Raw genomic sequence first — 21,747 nt, 5'->3', positions numbered from 1 at the left:
AGGGAGGCTAATAATTATCTCTTATCTAGAAGAGGCTGAGCTAATGAATCAGTGGAGACCTCAATGAGCTGAGGAAGAAAGGGAGAGAAGAAAGAAAGCAAGAAGAGGGAGTTCTAAGGCAGCCTGCACTCCCACCATTCCCCGTAGGTTGAGCGGACACTATAGAAGGTGATTCGGGGCTTAAACCACCTTTCTGGTGGGATAGTTTCTGGCCAAAGGAACCCTCGCTGAAAGAGGCCGTAGGTTACATTACCCATAATGGTGAAAGGGGTGCCAAATAGAAGGGGAATAGGCCAACCTCATCCGTTTCTCCCAACATAGAGAGAAACTCCACATTGGGTCTTCCAAAGAAGTGACTCAGAGCATCCTTAGGAGAGAGGCATTTGGATATCCCCTGAATTTAAATTCCCTGAGGTCAGAAATCTTATCTTCCTTCATTCCCACAGTATCCCCCAGCACCTAAAATAGTCCCTGGCTCAAAGTGAACATGTGATTGAGAACTACCAGGTTAGCAACAAAAAGGCACTAGAGAAGCTCTGAAGGCAGGGTAGTGAAGGTGACCAACATTCACTTGAGGGACTGAGAGGAGAAAGAGGGAGGTATGGCAGGGTTTGGGAGAGCAAGAACAAGACTATTTCCCCCATGTAAAGTGGCTCAAGCCTTCGACCTAGCCTGCGTGGGAAGGGGAGCTTTTAATTGAAAATAAGATTACAGTGTTAAGTGCACTATGCTTTTTTAATAGTTGAAAGTGTTGAAAGATAATGGAATTGGAATACTACCCGGTGGAGGGAGGTCAACAGAGCACAGCTGGTAGCAGTTATTGGGAAAATAAATCAATCACGCATTTATACCCCAGTGACTAGAAGCACTTCAATTAAACAAGTGACAGTCCTCGTGTGATATCCTTGAAAAACAAAGGTGATTAGAAACCAAAGATTCTCCATCAGGACAAGCCTGTGGAATTGTTTTTCTAGAAATGATGAGGAATTTGAAAGTTTCCATTCACACATTTATACTGTCTTTTTGGTGACAAGTGGCCCATATTTGTAAAATGGCTAGACAGCATCAAGCCAGAAACAACCAAGACTGTACAGAGAATTGTCTGTCTGGCGGGGGAGGGGGGATGTGTCAGCCTTTAAAAGTTGTGACAAAATGGTGACATCGGCAGGATTGAGAGGCCACACTAGAGATATCCAAAGATTTCTTGGAAATATAAGAAGCTGAATGGAAAAGATGATGAGGGCCATTGTCCAAGGCAAGAACCAAGGACAGAAGACCAGAAAATACACTGACTGAAGGAAGTGGAAGGATCAGGGAAGCATCATTAAGGGGATCCAAGTGATTCTTGGATGTCCACCCACACCAAGTGTTAAACGTACCTGCTAACTCAAATTAAAGGGTGCAGTCAGTGGTGTGGAACAGCACAAAGTAACTAACCATGCAAAGATTAACCTGATATCTTGGTAGCCATGGCACCCACTGTGCATTATTCATAATAATTGGCTGCCAGTGTTAAAAAAAAGTGTGTGTGTATTAGAATTTATATGTATGAATTTATATATATTAGAATATATATATTAGAATATATATATATCTGAGAATTTCACTTCCCAAAGTTAATTTGAATTTTTCTTTGTTATCTCTAGTTTGTAGAGTATGTTTGCTCATTTGTTTATTTGAGAATTAAATAAGCTAATGCTCCTAACGTGCCTGGAAAATATCTGGCATAAAACTATGTTCAGTAAGTGCTAATTACTGTGAAGGGTCAACTTTTTCATCTGGGTGGTTGACGACTGCATAATAGGCTCCTGGATAACTGAAAGTTTAGCAAAGGCACAGAAATCTAAATGCATATGTGTAGCGGCCTAAGTGCAAATGTTCACAAAGAGAACTGAAGATAATTTGAGTCTAGTTAGGATACATGGTAGAGTAATGTCACTTTAGCTCTATCTTTCAAAATAATCGGTTAGGAACCCACTAAATTGCAGCAAGGAGTACTCTGGTCTCTGAACGTGGAAGGTGTCTCATATACCAGAGTCCCAACTAAAGTCGTCTCAGGACCTCACATCCAACTGCAAGTCTTTTCTACACCCAACATTCCGTGTATTTCTCTGGACACAGGAGTCATTTCTCAAGTCATGTAGTAAAGGAGTAGAGGGAACAAAATGACTGTGAATCAAGATTTAAGTGGGCAAGTTTCCTTTTGAAAGTGGCTGATTTGCCATGGGATGTACGTGAAACTCTGAGAATTGCCACAGTTACATTAATCAGATGGTTATTAACCTAAACTGCAAAGTGGGGAGAGTTCAAAAAGTGCATTTCGAAGCTACGATAAACCGGAGGCTTTTTATTCTAGTGATTTAAGAAAGCTTTACATTTTTATTTCCAATTAACCTATCAATAGTGATGTCACTTAAATACTCCTAAGGAATATTATCTCCTCATTATTGCCAGAAAACATGCTGCCCAATTTCATAGCTCAGCTGTTCTCATGCATGGATGGACAATCTGAATTAACTTGAACAGAAACAAGGTTTTTAGACACTCGGCTACATTCCTAGTTGTAAAATTTAAGTAATTAAAATGTGACTTTAAATAGTAAAAGAAAATAAAGTGGATAATGTTTATTTTGTGCATCAAAATGATAGTGATACAAGGCTATTCTAACTTTCTATGTATTCAGTGTTATAATACCAATAGAAAAATTATTGTAATCCACACATCCCCTGCCAGAACAATTGAAGATTGTGGCAATGAATAAGGACCCTCTGGAGAGCTGTCTTAAAATTAAGCTATTAAGAAAGACTTTTTTTTTTCATTATGACCAAACAAAGATAGCTGACCCTAGAGATGAGAGTTTTTCTGCCCTGTAGACATACTCCTGGTGCCTGTTAAAATTGGAGATACTCATTATTCTGTTGATTTGAAACTTTGACACTACAGAAATAACACGTATTCAATGAGAAAGTCATTGAAGTGATCCAGGGAAGTTCAGACCCGCGAAGTCCTAACTAGATGTATTCACAACTGTAGGGACTCTCATTACAACTTTAACCAGACCTTCCTCCCCATTCTACTCATGCTTGAATGAACCTGGACCTCAGAGCTATTTGTGACACATGATTATGTGTGCATTCTTGAACAATATCCCAAAGGTTAATAATAAATCACAACATCCTACATCTTCATGTAAAAGGAGCTTTTAATTATGAACTAAGTAAAAACCTACTCTTGTGTCTTTCTCCCCTGCTCAACAATGCTAACACAATGTCAGAAAGAGTGAGGAGTTCTGGGTTTGGGCATTAGAGATCTGTGTCTTGTCTCCTCCTCATATAAGCGATGTGTCCTCTTGAAAATCCCTTTTCCTCCCTGAAGTACAAAGTCTTTATCTTACAGTAAGATAATAGAAACCAGAGATAAAAGATTAATAATAGAGGCTGCTTGCCCTCAATGTCCTCAGTATGTTTTAGTGGATGTATCATCAAGAACAGCTTCCTTTATTTACTTTACCTCCAAATCAATCAACCAACCATTCTCTCTCTCTCTCTCTCTCTCTCTCTCTCTCTCTCTCACACACACACACACACACACACACACACACAGCATTGTGCTAGCTGCTACAAAGGATATTCTAGAAGTGTAAAATAAGATCTTTACCCTCAAGCTATACACTAAAAAAGATTACTTTAAATCCCATATGAATGCATTTCCCAGCACTTCTCAGAGGACTTAGGAAACACAAAAATTAATGTCTGCTTTCATCCAGTGATGCCAACAAAGGTATGGTTACACCAAAAAGAAAAGAGATGCTCCTTTTGGCTGGGTCTTCTCCAGCCGGGAAGCATTACCATTTCTTTTTTAAAAATTTTTTTTTAATTTTTATTTATTTATGATAGTCACAGAGAGAGAGAGAGAGAGAGAGGCAGAGACACAGGCAGAGGGAGAAGCAGGCTCCATGCACCGGGAGCACGATGTGGGATTCGATCCCAGGTCTCCGGGATCGCGCCCTGGGCCAAAGGCAGGCGCTAAACCGCTGCGCCACCCAGGGATCCCAGCATTACCATTTCTAAGCTTATTTCTCAGTGCAAGTTAGAAGATGGTATTGTTTTTACTTTCATACACTTCCTCACCTTCATATTGTAACAGGGACTTCTGTGAAGTCCTTCTCATGGAATTCAAGGTTAGTCTTGGCCAAAATGAAGTAGATAGCACTTATTCATTCATTTAAGAAGTGTTTATGGGGGCGCCTGGGTGGCTGCCTTCAGCTCAGGTCATGATCTCAGGGTCCTGGGATCAAGCCCCATCGGGCTTCCTGCTGCATGGGGAGCCTGCTTCTCCCTCTGCACCTGCCCCCCCTGCCCATTGCTCATGCTCTCTCTCTCTCTGTCTCTCTCTCTCTCTCTCTCTGATTCTCTCTCTCTCAAATAAATAAATAAAAATATTTTTTAAAAAGGAAATGTTTATGAAACTTTTATCCTGTGTAGGCACCTTAGTCAACAATAGAAAAACAATAATGAGCAAAGCACAGACACCCTCAAAGCATTCTGACCTCAAAACCCTCTCTCTCTCAACTCCCACATACCCTCAATTCCCTCCAAAGACTCTATCTCTTCCAATAATCATTTTTTATCTTACACAGTAACAATTTTTGTCCCCACTACCAGTAAGTTTTTATTATCTATCATTTTTAAGGCAATGTATTGGCTATTACTAGAAGGTACAAAGATACAATCCCTCTTTCCAGGAGCTTATAATTTGGTAAATACAGAAGTGAGAAATGGTAGTGGGCTCAATAAATACACAGATCACCAGAATGAAAGGCAGGGTTGCAGTAAGCGGTAAAGAGAGGTGTAGCTAAAGCACAGAAGACACTGAGAGAAAGGAGGGCAGCTTTCCCCTGGAGTGACTGGAGAAGGCCTCTGGGAGGATTTGAGAGGAATCTTGCAGAATGGGCATGATTACAAGAGGAGATTGAAGGGGTCAGGGGAACAGTAAGAATCACTAGCAGGGGTGAGTGTAAGAGCAAAAATGCAGGCATGAGAGAACCCAAAGAAGAATGGAGGAATGGGAAGCCAGATTAAACACAAGAGAATAGGCTGGAAGGATGAAGGGACAAGGTCCTGAATGATCATGACACTGTGTCAAGGAGCTTGGATTCTGTTTAAGAAGAAAGGGGGTGATATGGGAAAGTGTTTGAAGGGGAGAGACCAAACAGAGGTGAGCTTTAAAAGATGTTTGTGGCAACCATATAGACCAAAAGAAGAGGGAGACGAGAGAAATGAGGGATGGGAAATGCAGGGAAGAGAAACAGCAAATGAGCAGCTGCTGCCGGCAACAGAGCAGAAGTCGAGCTGAAGGGGCTGGAGGCCGACTAGATGCAAAGTCCACTCTGAAACCTTGAGCAGTTTTGAAAAGAATATTCAACCCAGTAACCTTTGTCTTTCTATGATGCTATCTGAAGAGACTATTTGCATAAAAGCAAAATATTTAAACAGGGGCCCCCGGGTGGCTCAGCCAGCTAAGCATCCACCTCTTGATTTCGGCTCAGGTCATGATCTCGGGATCCTGGGATCAAGCCCTGCATCAGGCTCCCCATCCCTCTACCTCTCCCTCAAATAAAATTTAAAAAGGAAAGGAAAGGAGGGGAGGGGAGAGGAGAGGAGAGAGAGGAAAAGAGATATTTCAACAAATAAAGGTTTCCAAAACTAGCTTCTCCAATATGGACAAGTTTACCACCACCCGACTTTTATGTCTTATTCTTGAATTATTTTGTAAAGCCTTTGTCTTAGTCTCTTTGGGCTGCCATAACGGAATATCACAGACTGAGCAGCTTATAAACAGCAGAAATTTAGTCCTCATCATTGTGGACGCTGCAAGTCCAAGATCAAGTCACCAGCAGATTTGGTGTCTGGTGAGAGCCTGCTTCCTAGCCCTGTGTCCTCACATGACAGGAGGGGCGAGGGATCTCTCCAGGGTCTCTATCCTCATTACCTAATCACCTCCCAAAGTCCCCGCCTCCTAATACCATCACCTTGGGGGTTAGGATCTCAACATATGAATTTTGAGGGGATATAAACATTCCCACCACAGCAGCCTTCATACATCATATTCATTCACTGTTTTAAAATCTGTTCTTTTGTTGTGCCTCTTCCCCGATCCATTGTCTTTCCTTCTTTCCCTGTTCTGTATCCTGGGGAATGGATCCTTGCCTGCATCACACAAATTCTCTTGTCTTCTAGATTCCTGTTGGACTTTGCTGATGAGAAAAATAGCAGAAGATCAGAGGGCAGGAAGAGAGAAAGTGTAATCATGTTCTAACAAATAACAAATTAAGTGGCTTAAACCAATGATTTATTATCTTAAAGTTCTGGAAGGTCAGAATTCTAAAGTGGTTTCAGTGGGTTGAAATCAAATGGTCTTACCAGCAAGGCCGGTTCCTTCTGTGGGTTCTAAGAGAGGATCCATTACCTTGCCTTTCCCAGCTACTGGAGCCATCTACATTCCTTGGCGTCCGGCCCCTTACTCTGTCTTCGGTACCAGCACCTCTGCTTCTATCCTTCTGTCTTCTGTCTCTCAGATTTTGACCCTTGTGATTACACTAGGGCCACCCGGACAATGCAGGATAGATGACCTTCCCATCTCAAGGTCCTTCATTTCCCATCTCAAGGTCATATCTGCAAAACCCCTTTGCCTGTAAAGTAACATATTCATAGACTCCAGAGACTAGATCTTGTGAAAGAGGGGACATTATTCTGTCTGCCACACAGAAGTGTCTGTTGCTCCTGGCCCCCATGCTCTGGGCCTCACGGCACCCGTCCCTCTACAATGATGGCTCCCATCAAGCAGCCCCCTTTCATGGTTCCAGTTCTCACTAGGCCCCTGAAACTTCCAGGCTTTTCCAGAGAGAGAGGTGCTAAGAGTCTCTACCTTCAGAGCCTCAACAGCCCTCGTCGGTTCCAGAACCCTGCCCACACCGCTGAAATAGTCTCATCACTAAATTATCTGCAGCCCCCCAGCTGACTGATAGACCCATCTGGATATGCTTTTCCACTGACACCTCTGAAGGGTCAGCTGTGGAACTGGCTCAGACACACAGAAAGTGAACGTAAATGCAATATGCAAGCAGGTTTTCTTCAGGAAGACCAGGAATAGTTACCTGAACCTCACACTCATCAAACAAAGCCTAATGCGTATGCCTGGTTAGAAGTATGCAGAACAATAATCCCTCATTTTCCCTCAGTTACGTGCAGGGAAGGGAAGGGATGGCCCACACAGAGTCCACAATAGAAAATTTCCTCTTTGATTTCCTTTCGGTTGTTTTTCAATCAAATGGGGAAACTGACTTCATGACCTAACAAAAGTGATTTCTGGGCAAATGGGTGAGCCGCTAGCTGAACTGCCAATGATAGCTTTCTATTTCTGCTCAGGTGGGTAATTTCCAGATGTTTCCCCAGTCTCTTCTTGCCTAAGCTGTCCAATGGGCACGTGAAAGTGAAAAGGTTATTTTTTCCTTCATAGAAAATATTTAGCTTCAACCAGCTTGTCTTTAAAATCTTTTTTTGCATTCACATCTGTCCCCACAATGGAAGTTATCCATCTGTCCTAGCTGAGGGTTTGGATTAGCTGTCCAGCATTCAATGAGATTCTTTTTCTAAGAACTATCTATCTAAAATCATAGAATAAAAACAGAAAAATAGCATCAACATCCCATAGGAATTCCTAAAGTGCAAAACTAACAGATATTTTTTGAGTTTCCAACTTCTCAGTGATATTTTAAGAAAAACATTTGCCTCGTTTCCCCCATTAAATATCCCCAGTTGCCCAGCTCCTTCTCTCCTAGTTTCATTATTAAAAGCTTACTGCTATTTCATTTTTTTCTCTCCTCCACCATTACAAGGACAATAACAATAAAAACTATGAGAATTAATGATACAGGATTATATTTTATACTTTAGAGTTTACAAGGCATTTACCTATACTTTGTTATTTGATCATGGTCACACCTGGTTGACATATATCATGAAACCAAACTTAAATTTTTTATAGATCTTGTTTAAATTTGGTTTATACAATAAGGAGCAAAGAGTCAAAAAATAACAGCTCCTGAAAATGTTTTTCTTTCAATCATACATCCATCTATTGAACAAATGTGTATGGGTATAATGCACCTGGCTGAGCCTCTGTCCTTAGAGAGGTTACAATGTAGTGATAGTCAAAGCTCAACACTTTTAAAGAAACACCAAGAAAAGGCACCCAACCAAGACTGGTGGGATCCTGGATGTGGCCATACCCGAGGCGGATCTGAAGGCATGAGGAGGATTCAGCTATTTGCAGAGAGGAGGGCCGATTCTAGACAAAGGGCACAGAAAGAGACAGGTGGAAAGAGATCATCAGGGAACATGCACAGAGCAGGGGAACGGAGTACTTGAAGAATGGAACCCAACACCCGTGAAAAGCCCTAGAAAAGGAAGGAGATTTAGAAGGAAGTAATCTAATAAAATTCTCTGTGTGCGATTAGTATTGGTAATATTTGACAGGGAAAAAAGAAAAGTTTGCTGGGAAAGATATCAAATTGTAATTTAGATTTGACTTCCGCAACTTGGCAGTGCATCATCCTTAAATTTTATATATATTCCCATATTTTAAGTAGAGGATTTTAAAAACAAGAATGAGAGGTGGGAGGGCTTCTGAATGGAGAGTTCCCCCTCAATCTCCAACCAAAGGCAGCCCTCTGGTTTGAATGGCCAGCCAAGAGAGCACCCCTCCCACCGGGCACTATGGCCAAGTCAAAGTCTGAGCATTGTCTGATCTGCGACTAAGTCTTTTCTGAAGGGGAAATATGAACTAGGTACATCACCCGCCTCAAGAGAGAACCCCTCAGAATTCTGCAGCAGCCCCTGGCATTTCCACCTGTTGCCCTCACCTTCGTGGCCCTCCTCAGCAGGTACGTGCTCAGGCATAGCCTTGATTAAGGACCCTTCTGAAAATCCAGAAAGGCCATTGCACACTTGCATTTGGATGAAGTTTCTTCAGAGCTGTTGGAATGCTTTCCTTGTAAGTAGTCATTTTCTAGAACAGAGTATAAGGAGGATTTCAGACAGTTTTTGACAGATGCATTAACTGAGGCAAGTGAAAGTCACAGAGTTTGTGCTTCGGTTTCCAACTGGGCTGGAAGCCTTCCCTCTGGAAACCCCTGCTCCCGTGCCTGGCTGAGGCGGTCCTGCCCAACAGTTTCTAACAAGAGCCAGGCCCTCTAACAGGCGCTCAGCTATCATCCATTTCAAGCCCCAGCCTAGTGGAAGAACCGGGAAGGTTAGCCAAAACACTCAGGGTAACCCCGTAGAAAACATCTTAACCGTAGTAATGGCTATTAAATAATAGCCAGCAAAAGTTATTTGCGAAGACAGCCACTGCATATTAAAGGACACCGTCAAGTTGAAAATCAGCCTGTCCCCTTTGCTCCAGGGACCTAGATGTCCTATTGTCAGAGTACCTGGTGATGATGCCCATGGTGGGCAGCAGCGAAGAGCCTGATTCAGATTTTTTTTTTCCTGGCACTTTATGATTTCATTCACACTCAGCCTCCATTCTGTTTTCTTTCAATCCTTTAGCATTTGTTTCCCATTGCTTTATCTGTCTCCACCAATTTTTATAGGTCACCATTACTGAGACTTCCTTGGCCTCCTCTAAGTGCTATTGAAATTGCTATGATGTAGCTGGAAGGGCATAAGGCAGCGCGTCAAGAAAGCTTTAAGATCTGCTGAGATGCACTAAAGCTGAACTCACTGTGTCGTGAGAATACAGACAGCTACTCTAACCGAAAAGCAAACCTAAGCCATGCACTCAACTGTGATCCAGCCAGGGCCTACTTGTCAGGAACCGTGTGGATGACAAAAGGATGGTGGGTACGTTCCCTGCCCATGAGGGGTGTTGAGTTGGCGAGAGAAGCCAGCCTGTGTGTGAGAAATTTGATGGAGCTAACCTGTGACCTCAGATCATTAGCCACAATAACGGCCCACAGCTAAGTCTTCCATGAAATAAGGAAGAGCGATATCCATTGTTGGTTGGTATAAAATTCTAAAAGAGCTCCAATCCTCACTCCTAATTATAACCCAGGGTTTTAGTCATGTATAATCATGCAAAATAGGTTCTTGTGGTGCAGGAGTAGTGTGAGGGCAGTTAAGTGATTACAATCCGTTAAGCATGTTTGTGAGATGTCGGAGCAAGACTTGAGCAGGAACGACCGTGATTCGGGGCTAAAATAAATCCAGGATTAATGAGTTCTTATAAAGATTTCATTGAACCAAACCAAATAGTTTCTCTACGACTTGGCTACAAAGGTGCGCACAGTATAGAGTTGTTTTTTTTTTTCTTACAACTTGAACTATTAACCACTTAAGAAATACTGAAACGTTTACCTTTTCCTGCCTTGGTTTTTTAATAAGAAGAGGAAAAAGTTTGGCCTGCAGAGCCCCTGGCAAGTTCAAGGATTTGGTAATAGGTTTGTTAAAGAAAAAACTCCACCACGATGTATGAGCGGAAATGTGGGAGTAGAAATGCAGATCTTATTAGGCTGTGCCGAGAGAGGGCAGTCTTGTCTTTTTCCTTTTTTCTTTTCTTTTCTCTCTCTCTCTTTTTTTTTTTCAGTTGAAGTATAGTTGACACCCAACATTACATTAGCTTCAGGAGTACAATACAGTGTTCAACAAGTCGATGCGTTATGCTGTGCTCACCACAGCCGTAGCTACCTCTGTCACCGTACACACTATTACAGTACCATTGACTCTCTTCCCTATGCTGCACCTTTCATCCCTGGGACTTACACTCATTCCGTAATGGGAAGCCTGTACCTCCCACCCCCTTCACCCATTTTGCCCATCACCCCCCCTGCCATTCCCTCAGCCAACCATCAGTTTGTGAGAGGACGGTCTTATTTCATCCTTTGCCCCTAAGACATTGTTACAGCATTTTTAGTTGCCCCAAGGGAAACACAGATATAAGTACTTTTCCCATAGGAAAAAAAATTAATACCTAGAAGTTTATCTTAAGTCTTTTGGTTAGTTTCCTAAACTTGACATCTCCTTGACACACACAAATTAATGCATACACACTGGTGAACTTCAGGTCTCCCTCTTTCTCTCCCCACCTCCCTTTTTCTCTCTCCTCATACCCTTCCTCCTCCCATCTCTCTCTCTCTCTCAATTCTAACAGGAACTTGATATTTTAAAACTTCTCTAAGAACAAGTGAAGCAGTTGTTGGGTTTTTTTTTTTCTTCCCCTTAGGTAGGCTTCACACCCAGCATGAAGCCCAATGCAGGGCTTGAACTCACGACCCTGAGATCAAGACTTGAGCTGATATCAAGAGTTGGACACTTAACCGACTGAGCCGTGCAGGTGCCCGGATAAGTAGAGATTTCTAAAGTTCCATTTTAGTAACATGGCTTAGTTGAAGATAGCCCTATAACAGAAAGCATAGAAAGAAAAGACTGCATCAGAATAACAACTGGTCTTTTTTCTCCATCCCTGAAAGGACCACAAATTTACCATTGGTTTTATCAAATTTATTCCCCTAATTGATTCACATGTGAGGGAGGAGAGTGGTGCTCTTCAATGGCCACATCCTGACAGCTGCAATGAAGTCAGATGAGGTAGGAAGGTAACCAGAGAACTTCTTCTGCCCCTGACAAACTCTTCTCATTATACATCCAGATAGAAAGGATGGAAGCAAAAGGAATCACATCCCTAAATGTTTAGGGATTCCCAGTTAAGATGATTGTGCATACTACTAATAGTGGGGTGAAAATAAAAATTAAACCTTTTGTACAATTTCTGTCTTTCACAAAGAGGAACAGGGGTCTTGAGTTGTGCCTGCACTGAGTTTGTTACTAGTGACGGTAGGTCTGAATGAGCTGGCCCACTTTTGTCATCTGCCCAGAACACTTTGTAAGATTCAGAGTCTCTGACAGTGACAACAGTTCCATCTTATTACCCGACAAGCATCCTCCCACACATGCCAGATTTTTTTCTGAATTTGGTAAGATCTCAAACTATTCCCAATCTTCCATTGCTTACAATGAGGTAAGAAATTGACAGACCACATCCTCCAGTATCCTGTCATGGGGAGAGGACTTGGGAGAGACTGGAAGTCTTAGATGAAGGCTTAGGATCATCGCTCCAAACAGCATCAAAGGTGGTCTCTTCTCCTTCTGAGGAGACCCTGCAATGAAAGCTAAAAGTATGGACATCTGCCATGAAAAGAGGTCAGGCCATGCTCTTTGGTGCTCAATAAAAATAATAGCTCTCACTCTTCCCAGAGCCCTGTCCCTGAAACTCTTGTATAGGAGATATCAGAGCAGCCCCCATGTGGCCCTGGAACCCCTCTGCTTCTCAGCCACCCCTGCAGTCTTCCACCCTACCATTTCTCTCTCCCATACTAATGTTTCTTCCCTTGGTTCTAATGAGCTCTTAGTAGGGCAAAGGGAACATAAGAAATGCACAAGAGAATAAAAACATCAAATTTTCTAAGTCTTGCTATATTCAAGTATGTGGCCAGAATGCAGATGACATGTGACTATTTCTGTGACACCATGAGATTCCTTTGCCTTCCACATGACTCTTGCTGCAGCATCTGTCTCAAGACAGAGGTGTCCTCAGGCAATGGTGGCTGTCAAGGGTTGATTTGGGGGTCAAGACTGCTTATAACCGCTTCTCCCATGATTCTCAAGATAAACGCCATGTATAAATGCTTTCATTCATTCACAAATATGTACCATGCATACCATACAAGATATATCGTTAATAAGAACCCCTAGTCCCATGGGGCACCTGGGTGGCTCAGTTGATTAAGTGGTTCTTGGTTTCAGCTCAAGCCAGGATCACAGGGTCATGGGATCAAGCCTCCTGTTAGGCTCCATGCTCCACAGACAGTCTGCTTAGGATTTTCTCTCTCTCCTCATCTCTCTGCCCCTCCCTGCTCAATCAATCAATCAATCAATAAAATGAAATTTAAAAAATAAAAATAAAATAAATAAAATAAAATGAAATAAAAAGGACCCATTCCCTGCCCTCATTTGCCCCACCATTCCCTTCTTCACAACCTCCCAGTTTCTCACTTGGACAGACAGCATAACCTCACAACTTCAGTTCCCTTCTTCAGGCTCCCATTTTCTCTCCAACCCACTCTCCATACTAATGCCTCAGGGAAATTTCTAGCCACCACTTTGCTTCCCTGGTCAGGTTACCAGCTGATTAAAATTTTCAGTGCCTTACTGTTGCCTTTAAAATAAAGCCTGGGGGTCTCTGGGTGGCTCATTCAGTTGAGCATCCGACTCGTGATTTCAGCTTGGGTCTTGATCTCAGGGTTGTGAGACCAAGCCCCATGTCAGGCTCCAAGCTCAGCATGGATTCTGTTTGATATTCTCTCCCTCTCCCTCCACTCTTCCCCAATCATACTCCTCTCCCTCTCTTTTTCTCTCTCTCTCTCTCAAATAAATAAAATATTTTTTTAAAAAAAAATAAAGCCTGGATTCCTGAGTAGCAGAATAAACTGACAGTCCCCCAAATATACCATGGTCTAAAGTCTTGGGGTCTTTGCACATGCTGCTTTTTCTACCTAGAATGCTTTTCTTCCTTCTTCACCCAAGGAATTCTTACTGATACTTCAAAACTCAGTTAAGATGTTGCCATCTCCACAAAGCTCTCCCTGACCACCAGCATGCCCATTCTGAGTTAGATGACCCTCCTTTCTATTCTGTTAGCACTTTGTTAATATCTCTGTCATACCAAATATATATTGAATAATAATCATTTACCCACTTTCTCTCCAGTTAAACTGAGAATATTTTGTAGATAGAAGCTATACCACTTATCTCTATCTTATCTCTCTAGTAGACTGTCTAGCACATGACAGGTGCCCAGAAATCATTTGATGAATGAAGAAGCTCCAAATCTAGGAGAGAATACAGAAAAGCATAAGTATAGCAAGGTGTGATAAATACCAGAGTGGGGTGCAGTGACAAATGAATACAGAGATTGGAAGCATCCTCTTGAGAAGACAGGTCTAGGAAGGAATTCCAGAGAGGAAGATGCTTGGATTGGCTCTGAGGAAAATCAGGAGATCACCAGGCATACAGGGAAAGGGAAGGCAAAGAGAACAGTAGCATATGGAAAACCCTGGATGCTTCACTAGGCATGAAGCATTTGGGGAGATTCCTCGTAGAAGAATGACTCTAGTGACAAAGAGAAGAAGATATTGATGGGAGGGTGACAGGAGAATATTAGAAAGCCAGATAAAGGCCTCAATTGCAATAGTTAGCAATGAGATAGAAATGAGGACCCAGAGACTGATGTAGAGACATTCAAGAAATGAACCCAGCATGACCCTCACTACTCTGGCTTGAGTGAGTAGTGATATCATTTACTAGATTTAGAAATTAAGAGGAAAAACTGCTTTGGAATCAAAATGGTAAGCCGAGTCTGCTAGTGTTGAGCTGGAGTTGTCCATTGGACATCCAGGTGAAGATGTGCAGTACTCACGTGGATGTGTCAGTATGAAGCTCAGAGAAGCTGAGCTAAGAATGAAGACTCTATTACAACCTCACTGGAACTTTTGTTTTACTTCTACAACTTAATACCACACCATGAGGTTTCAGTCATGGGTAGGAACTGGTCCCGTCTCTGCCACTGGCTTGGATACAGTGGCCTCCAATAAGCTGTTCGACTTCAGGCTGTGCCTATTTTGTGGGAAAGGAGGTAATTAAGGGGTCCTGAAGAAAAATGTTGCAACATTGCCCCCTAAAGCAAATTAATTAATCCTGATGTTCATGATTCTTCTGTGAAATGTGGAAGTCGTACCACTGAGGCAAACTTCTTCCACTGCCCAAAAACTATACTTTCAGAGACAATTGTACACAAAGGGGAAGGGGAAGTCTTTACCTTCATTACACTGAAGTCCTTATCCATAGAAAATCCTCTTTAAATAAAGAAAAAGGGTCGCCTGGATGTCTCAGTCAGTTGAGCATCCAGTTTTTAGCTTTGGCTCAGGTCATGATCTCATGGGTCAGGGATCAAGCCCTGAGTCAGGCTCCATGCTCAGTGCAGAGCCCACTTGGCACTCTTCCACTCCTCTCCCTCTGCCCCTCCCTTGCTTGCTTGCTCTCTCTCTCTCTCTCAAATAAATCATAAATGATAGATGATGGATAGATAGATGATAGATAGATAGAGAGATAGATAGATAGATAGATAGATGATAGATAGATAGATAGATAGATAGATAGATAGATAGATGATAGATAGACAGATGATAGAGTTGTTACTCCCCTGCTACAACAAACATGTGTTTGTTCTTTCTCCCTTTAGGGGTGGGGAGTGGTCTTATTGTAGTGCCATCTTGCCATTGCGATGGCCACTTTTTGTTCCTGTTCTTGCCCAGCACCCATCTTGATAATGCTCTGCTACAGAGTTTATTTGCAATTCTGTCTGCATTATAGAGTTTAGGCTGAGATCTGCTTTAAGGGACCCAAGTAAAATAGCATTTTTGCAAAGCAGCTCATTGTGCTTTTCCTGGCTAATTTCTCTTAAGTGACTATCCCTGAAATGAAACATATTTTAATTCAAAGTTTCCTGACAGTAATAGTACTGTGGGAGTTACATGATGTGTTTGTGGTTGAACCCCTTTTATTCCAGGTATCTATTCACAAAGGCTAAATGGGAATTGCTTATGGAGTCCAGGCATTTCTAACAATCCGAGAGGGATTGGTATTTAACCAAACAGTTATGGCAATCAGGTGTGAGCATGGCAAAGATTTAGCAAGGGCCTTAGTCATGTGTGGAGAATGGAAGATCTCATTTTTAATTCAAAGGACTGTGATAGAAAACTCATCATCAAACTTGAATATCAAGCAGCCATATTTACAAAGAAGGCAATATTACAATAGCACCCAGGGAAATTTAAATGATGCATGATAAAAATTCTCAGAGAAGCCCAAAACCAATCATCCCATCCAACATGCCAAATTAAATGCTGCACTAAGCCCAATGCTGGCACTGTGCTCAATGAAAGGGCCTTAAAATATTTACTTCTTGCTTCAAAGCAGAGATACCAGGTTTATTTGGAATTGTGGTATCAAACATATTTCCTAATTTTAAAAAGAAAAATGCTTCAAGTTTAATGCCTCTGCCACACTGACAAAAAAGAAGTAACATTTCACCCCAACTTTATGATCTGACGTTTTACTTTCTATAAAGGTAAATCAAGTTTGGTGGTCAGATTCAGGATGCAGATGGGAATTAGCTGCTTCTAAGAAGCAGGAGGCTGTAACCAAATTGTTCAGATGCACTCTGAAAACTGGTAATCTAAAGGATGCTTTTCTAATCTATTGGAAACGCAGTGTGAGTAGAACCATCTTTGGCTGAGTTAATGTTTCCTTAATTAACAGGTAGGAGATCAAATCATTGAGATCAATGGGGAGAGCACAAGGGACATGACCCACGCCAGAGCAATAGAACTCATCAAGTCGGGAGGAAGAAGGGTCCGTCTCCTGCTGAAGCGCGGGACGGGGCAAGTCCCGGAGTATGGTACGTTTCATGTTTTCATTCACCTTTTTTTTGTTGTTGTTTCTTCTGTGTACTGTAAATGCCTCTGCTTATTTGTAAAACTATATCAGTTCTCCAATTCTACCTATATATATTTAGCTATCAATAGATATATATATATATACGCATATGTACATTGAAGCACAAGATTTCTGTATGTGAGCTCTTTCTTTGGCTCCCTTGGTTAAGTGATGTTTAAAATAGCAAATAGAGGACTTTTCAGGGCATCTCTGAGTGTGCAGGGAGATCCAGCCACCACTTATACATTAGAACTTTTGCAATTTGACTAATAGTCCTCTGTTCATTTGAGTCCACAGTAATTTGTCAATTTTTGCCTAAAATCGCTCATGTATCACACTGCCCTGGAGGGTGTGTGACTAGGGCCAGATGACAAGCAACAGTCTTCAGGTTGGAAGATGAAAATGTAAACTTCAGTTCACGCAGTGGTTGCATTTTCTTGGCACTTCGGGATAGTCCAGAAATTCACTCTGACGTTGGGCTTCTCTGTGCTTTTTAGGAAGACATAGACGTGCATTAGATTTGCCTTCAGAGGTCTTTAACGGTGTTATTTCTCAGGAACCCATTTAAGGCACCACTGACAGCTTTAATAAGAAACTGCTGGATGGTCATTACCTGAGAAGCCTCAGCTCCTGAGCTGGGCTGTAATTAATCTCAAGGAGCGTCACCAAGACAGGTATCAGCGAAGAGCCAGGCTGGTGATATGTGTCCACATGAAGGCAATGGGACCTAACTGTGGTCCTGAATAATTAGCTCAAATTGCTGATAGAGATAAATGGACTCTTACTTTCATCCCTCCATCCTCTACCCCCCAATTCCCCCCCACACACACACACACAAATTCTAAATAGCACTTTCTCTCTCAAATTCTACTTATCTTAATTAAGAGTAACTTGCCTAAATTGACATTTAGGCAACTTCCTTAAGTTGGTAGGTCAGGATAGTCCTGAGTTCATTTGCAATATCTGAATTCAAATGCCCTTAAAAACTTTGTTTTTAGAATCTTGAAACCCCAAAAGGATTGGCAAGTAATCAATTAAGGAAAGCATTGAAAAGCTTCTGTAGGGCTGGCTCTAAACCCCAGGAAAGATTTCATCCCAGGTTCCCATCCTTAATGCCTGGATCTAATAAAATATTTTTGAATATTAATATTAGCAATAAGCACAGGCCTGATTCTGTTCAATGGCACCAGCGCTACTCCCTTTGTAAAGAACTAACTTTTTGTACCCCAGAGAAATAAGTGATTTGGTAAGATCAAGCTGTCCTATGAGAGTTTGTCACTTCTAAAAAATACCTTAGTTTAATGGTATGCTTCATTCTATGACAAGACCTGTTATGTGAGCTAAGGAATTTCCATAGAGTTAATATTATTCTTATGTCCTAACAAAGTAATCTTTAAAAAGTTAATCTGAACAACATGGCTACCCAGAGCTGTCTTTTCTGTTATAGAATCCCTATTTAGTCTGAATTTTCAGCAGCTTGTCTATAGTGAGCACTTAGAACAGTACTACTGACCAAGCCCCAGCATCACTCAAACTGTCATGCCTACATATGATGCAGCCTCAAAGCATCTTTAAGAAAAAATAAAAACATGTTTTTGAACAAGACAAAAATTCAAGATCATGTCAACATGATCCCATTACTTCTTAACATCACTCCAAAACACCTGGTTAGGGTTGAATTCTAAAATTAACAGAGTTTTGGACACAATTTTGAGGGACCAAGGGTCAATATGGTTGACTCCGGCAGTATTACAGAATTCCTTCTACATCTCTTCTTCTAAAATGTGACATGAAATCATACTTGCCAATGGTTAGAGTTTGTCAGCTACTGTTGGTGTTAGATTGACATAGATTCTGACTATAAATTAACTTTAGAGATTATGTCACAAAATATCCAATTTAATAGAGCAGAGAAATCTCCTTTAGAGAAGTAAGAGAATAATCAAAAACTTGAGTAAACATCAACATCTAAGCTGAAAGATGCCTGGTTTTGCATGAGCAACCAAGAAGGTTAGGGATCAGACTTAACCCTTGAGGTCTTCAAAGGTTGAGGTCTTCTCAAAAACCTAGCGTCTTTGAGGATAACTCCATCAAGTAATATTTCTAGAATCTCATAGTAACTAATGTGGTCCTCAAGACTACCCATATTCAGAGATCTGCTAGAAAGACTCCTGGGGCTCCCAGCTAAGATCTATTAGAGTGATGTAGTAAGGATACACAGCGCAATCGTAAGGGGAAAAAACAGACAAAGACTGAAGGAACAGATGTGGCCTTCCTTATTCTCTCTCTCTGTCTCATGAGGGGCCACCCAGAGAGCACTCTTCCCCCAGCAACAAAAAAGCAATAATAAATGTGTGATACTGTTGCCCATGGAAGTTCATTAGAAATTAGCACCCAAGGTTTATACTGGGTGCTGCTCATGTAGGCACTCTTTATCTAGCACATACCAAAATTCTAGACTCCTATAAGAAAAGCAGGTGCTCAGCATAAACTGTTGTGGGCACAGTTGTACATGACATACCCTTACCACTCAGGGAAGGGTCTATATTAGTGTAGGAGACAATTTGCCTGTCCACAGTGCCAGAGACCAGCCAACGGCCAAACTCGCAAGCAGGTCTTTCTAAGTTAGCAGTCTCAAGGCTGCCGTGCAAACTCTTTCCTGTGCCAGGAGCAAGCTAAAGAAGCAGCCACAGTCATGGGTTTTACAAATCACTCCAGCATAAAAGGAGTATCCACCGCTAAGAAACATCATAATTCCTCCAGCATCAGTTTAATAGACAATACCTTGAAGCAGAATTTTTGTCCAAGATAAGAGTGTATTTTAATGAAGTTGGCAAGGAAGGGGGGGGGGTGAGATAACAAAACCAAATAACAGAAGCAAGAACAGCGAAAGAAAATGCTTGAGGCAACCAGTAGATATAACCAAGAATATAATCCACTTTGTCCAAATGTACCCTCCTCACAGGAACACTGAATTTTCCGTCAACTCTGAGTTTAATCCTGTGTTCTTTTCCTTTGTTTGCCTTTTCCATCCTTAAAAGATGATTGAGGGGGGTTATCAGAATCTATAGGAGACATAACCTGCTAGGGAGCTGTGTAGACCCAACCCAGCCTGGGAGAGTGAGCTTTGAAGAGTAGGAGATTGCCAGCCACCAGCCTGTGGCAGGGTTGTAAGTGATACCCACCAGCCCTCCCTCTGCCACCTGCAGAATTCAGAATTCACAAGAGCTCTGAAGCAAGACCCTTATCTGGACATTTGGCCACGTCGACGAAAAGCTGATCTCAGTCAAGAGAAATACAAAACTCTTGCTCTGAGTTCCTAAGGTGATCTGTGACAGAGAGATAAGCACAGGTACAATTGAGAGGAAAAAAATACCCAGGGTAATCCGTCAGATTGTTGACTAAACAAAATCAGTGTGAATCCAAGTGAGCTGAGGAAAGGAATAAATATGCTGCAAATATGCCATCCATAATTACCGCAAGACTAATCGGCAGACGACACCCCAGCCAAGTCAGAGGCGTCAATCAGCAAATGCAGCCACATAAGTAGGGGCGGCACACAGGCTGCTGAGCAGCTGCAGGGGGAGTCGGCAAGTGATAAGCGCTTTGAAGAAGTTGCTTTTATAGCTAAGTCCTTGAAGGAGATGGATACTTCAACTCTACTCCAGTCCTCAGGATAAGAATTTGTTGATTATAAACTCCGCGGGAAGCAAGCATTCCCCCTCCCCTGACTTGCATCTCAACAACTGGCAGGAATAAGGAAATTTCACTCCACCATACTGAGAAAAGCATCCAAAGATGATGCATCAAAAGTAGCGCCCTCCTTAACACTGGCTGTTGACGTTTGAATTAGATCTTAAGAAGTTAAGAAAGAAGAAAGCATGTGCGCGGTTCTAGAGCTGCCCAGGAATATATTACACAAATTAGCTCCCTGCCCTCAAATGCTGGTGTCCTTCATTAGCATTCAAGGAATGCACAGGAACCACAGAGCCAGGGCCAGGGTGAACAGAGGTGCCACTGGATGAAACCAAAATCAAACGGTTCAGACCAACTTGGGCCTTTCCCCCCGGTAATATTTGCTGTTCAAATATGATCAAAATAAAGCAAAACAGAAATATGTCTTCTAGTCTTAGTGGCCCAGCCTGCTTCTTCCCTCCTAAGGCAACAGAACAGGTCTTTAGTGTCGAAGGGAGTCCAGTTGCAAATGGAGACTCAGTGGTCTCAGGAGGCTGTGCAGGGTTACAAGGATGAAGTGGAGTTCTCTAGGATATGCGGCCCTGCAACAACGAACACCAGATGCCCACAAAAAAGGAAAGAAAGAGTTAATCTGTGAGTCTGATTTCTGCCTACCTTTCCATTTTCAAAGTTAGCTGTGTCTTTTTTTTTTAAGATTTTATTTATTCATTCATGAGAGAGACAAAGAGAGGCAGGCTTCTCACAGGGAGCCCAATGTGGGACTTGATCCCCAAACTGGGATCAACCACTGAGCCACCCAGGCGTCCCTAGCTGTGTCTTTAATGGGTTTTGACTTGACTATGGGTCTTTGGTAAATAGAATTATTTTCATTTTATAAGTATAATAAAACTGCATTAAGTAAGTAGAGAAAAGATATGAGTCAGGCCGTGTAGCTAAGGAAACGAATGGGCCAAATAGTTGTTTAGTTAAAGACTGTCTTTAATCAGGAATACCCATGACGTAAAGGATCGTATCAGAGCACCAGATTGAGCAGCACTGGTCTCTACTTATAGGGCAATAGGCAATAGGCGACGTTTATTTTTTTATTCTTCTTCAGAAATATACATTGACCATTTGCAACGCCGCGTATGGAGCTGAAGAGTATGATGTTAATTGAGATAAGTCAGTCCAAGAAAGACAAATACCATATGATTTCACTCATATGTGGAATTTAAGACACAAACAGGCAAAAGTGACAGAAACCAAGAAATAGAGTCTTGACTACAGAGGAAAAGAGTGATGGTCACCTAGAGGGGAGGTGGTGGGGGGTAAGGGGGCGGGGGAAATAGGTGATGGGGATTATGGAGCGCACTTGTGATGAGCATTGGGTGATTAAAATAAAAGCTTAAATAAGAATATACATTGACAAGTAAACATTTCAAGCATACTCTTATAATCT

At 42.0% G+C, this 21,747-nt stretch overlaps 1 protein-coding gene across 9 annotated transcripts in view; it reads left to right on the top strand.

The window, feature by feature from the left end:
- Window positions 1-21,747, top strand: part of MAGI2 (membrane associated guanylate kinase, WW and PDZ domain containing 2) — a 1,339,556-nt gene that overhangs the window by 1,241,244 nt on the left and 76,565 nt on the right. For all 9 annotated transcript variants that reach the window (XR_005982860.1, XM_041723679.1, XM_041723675.1 and 6 more), the window contains one exon: window positions 16,437-16,575. Coding sequence is in view for 8 of the 9 variants with exons in the window: in XM_041723679.1 (XP_041579613.1) it covers window positions 16,437-16,575 (139 nt within the window). In the remaining variant the exon portion in view is untranslated. The remainder of the gene's footprint in view (window positions 1-16,436; window positions 16,576-21,747) is intronic.

The sequence above is a fragment of the Vulpes lagopus genome, chromosome 11 (assembly GCF_018345385.1).
Source record: "Vulpes lagopus strain Blue_001 chromosome 11, ASM1834538v1, whole genome shotgun sequence".
Lineage (NCBI taxonomy): Eukaryota > Metazoa > Chordata > Mammalia > Carnivora > Canidae > Vulpes > Vulpes lagopus.
This window is presented reverse-complemented; position numbering and strand designations above follow the sequence as displayed.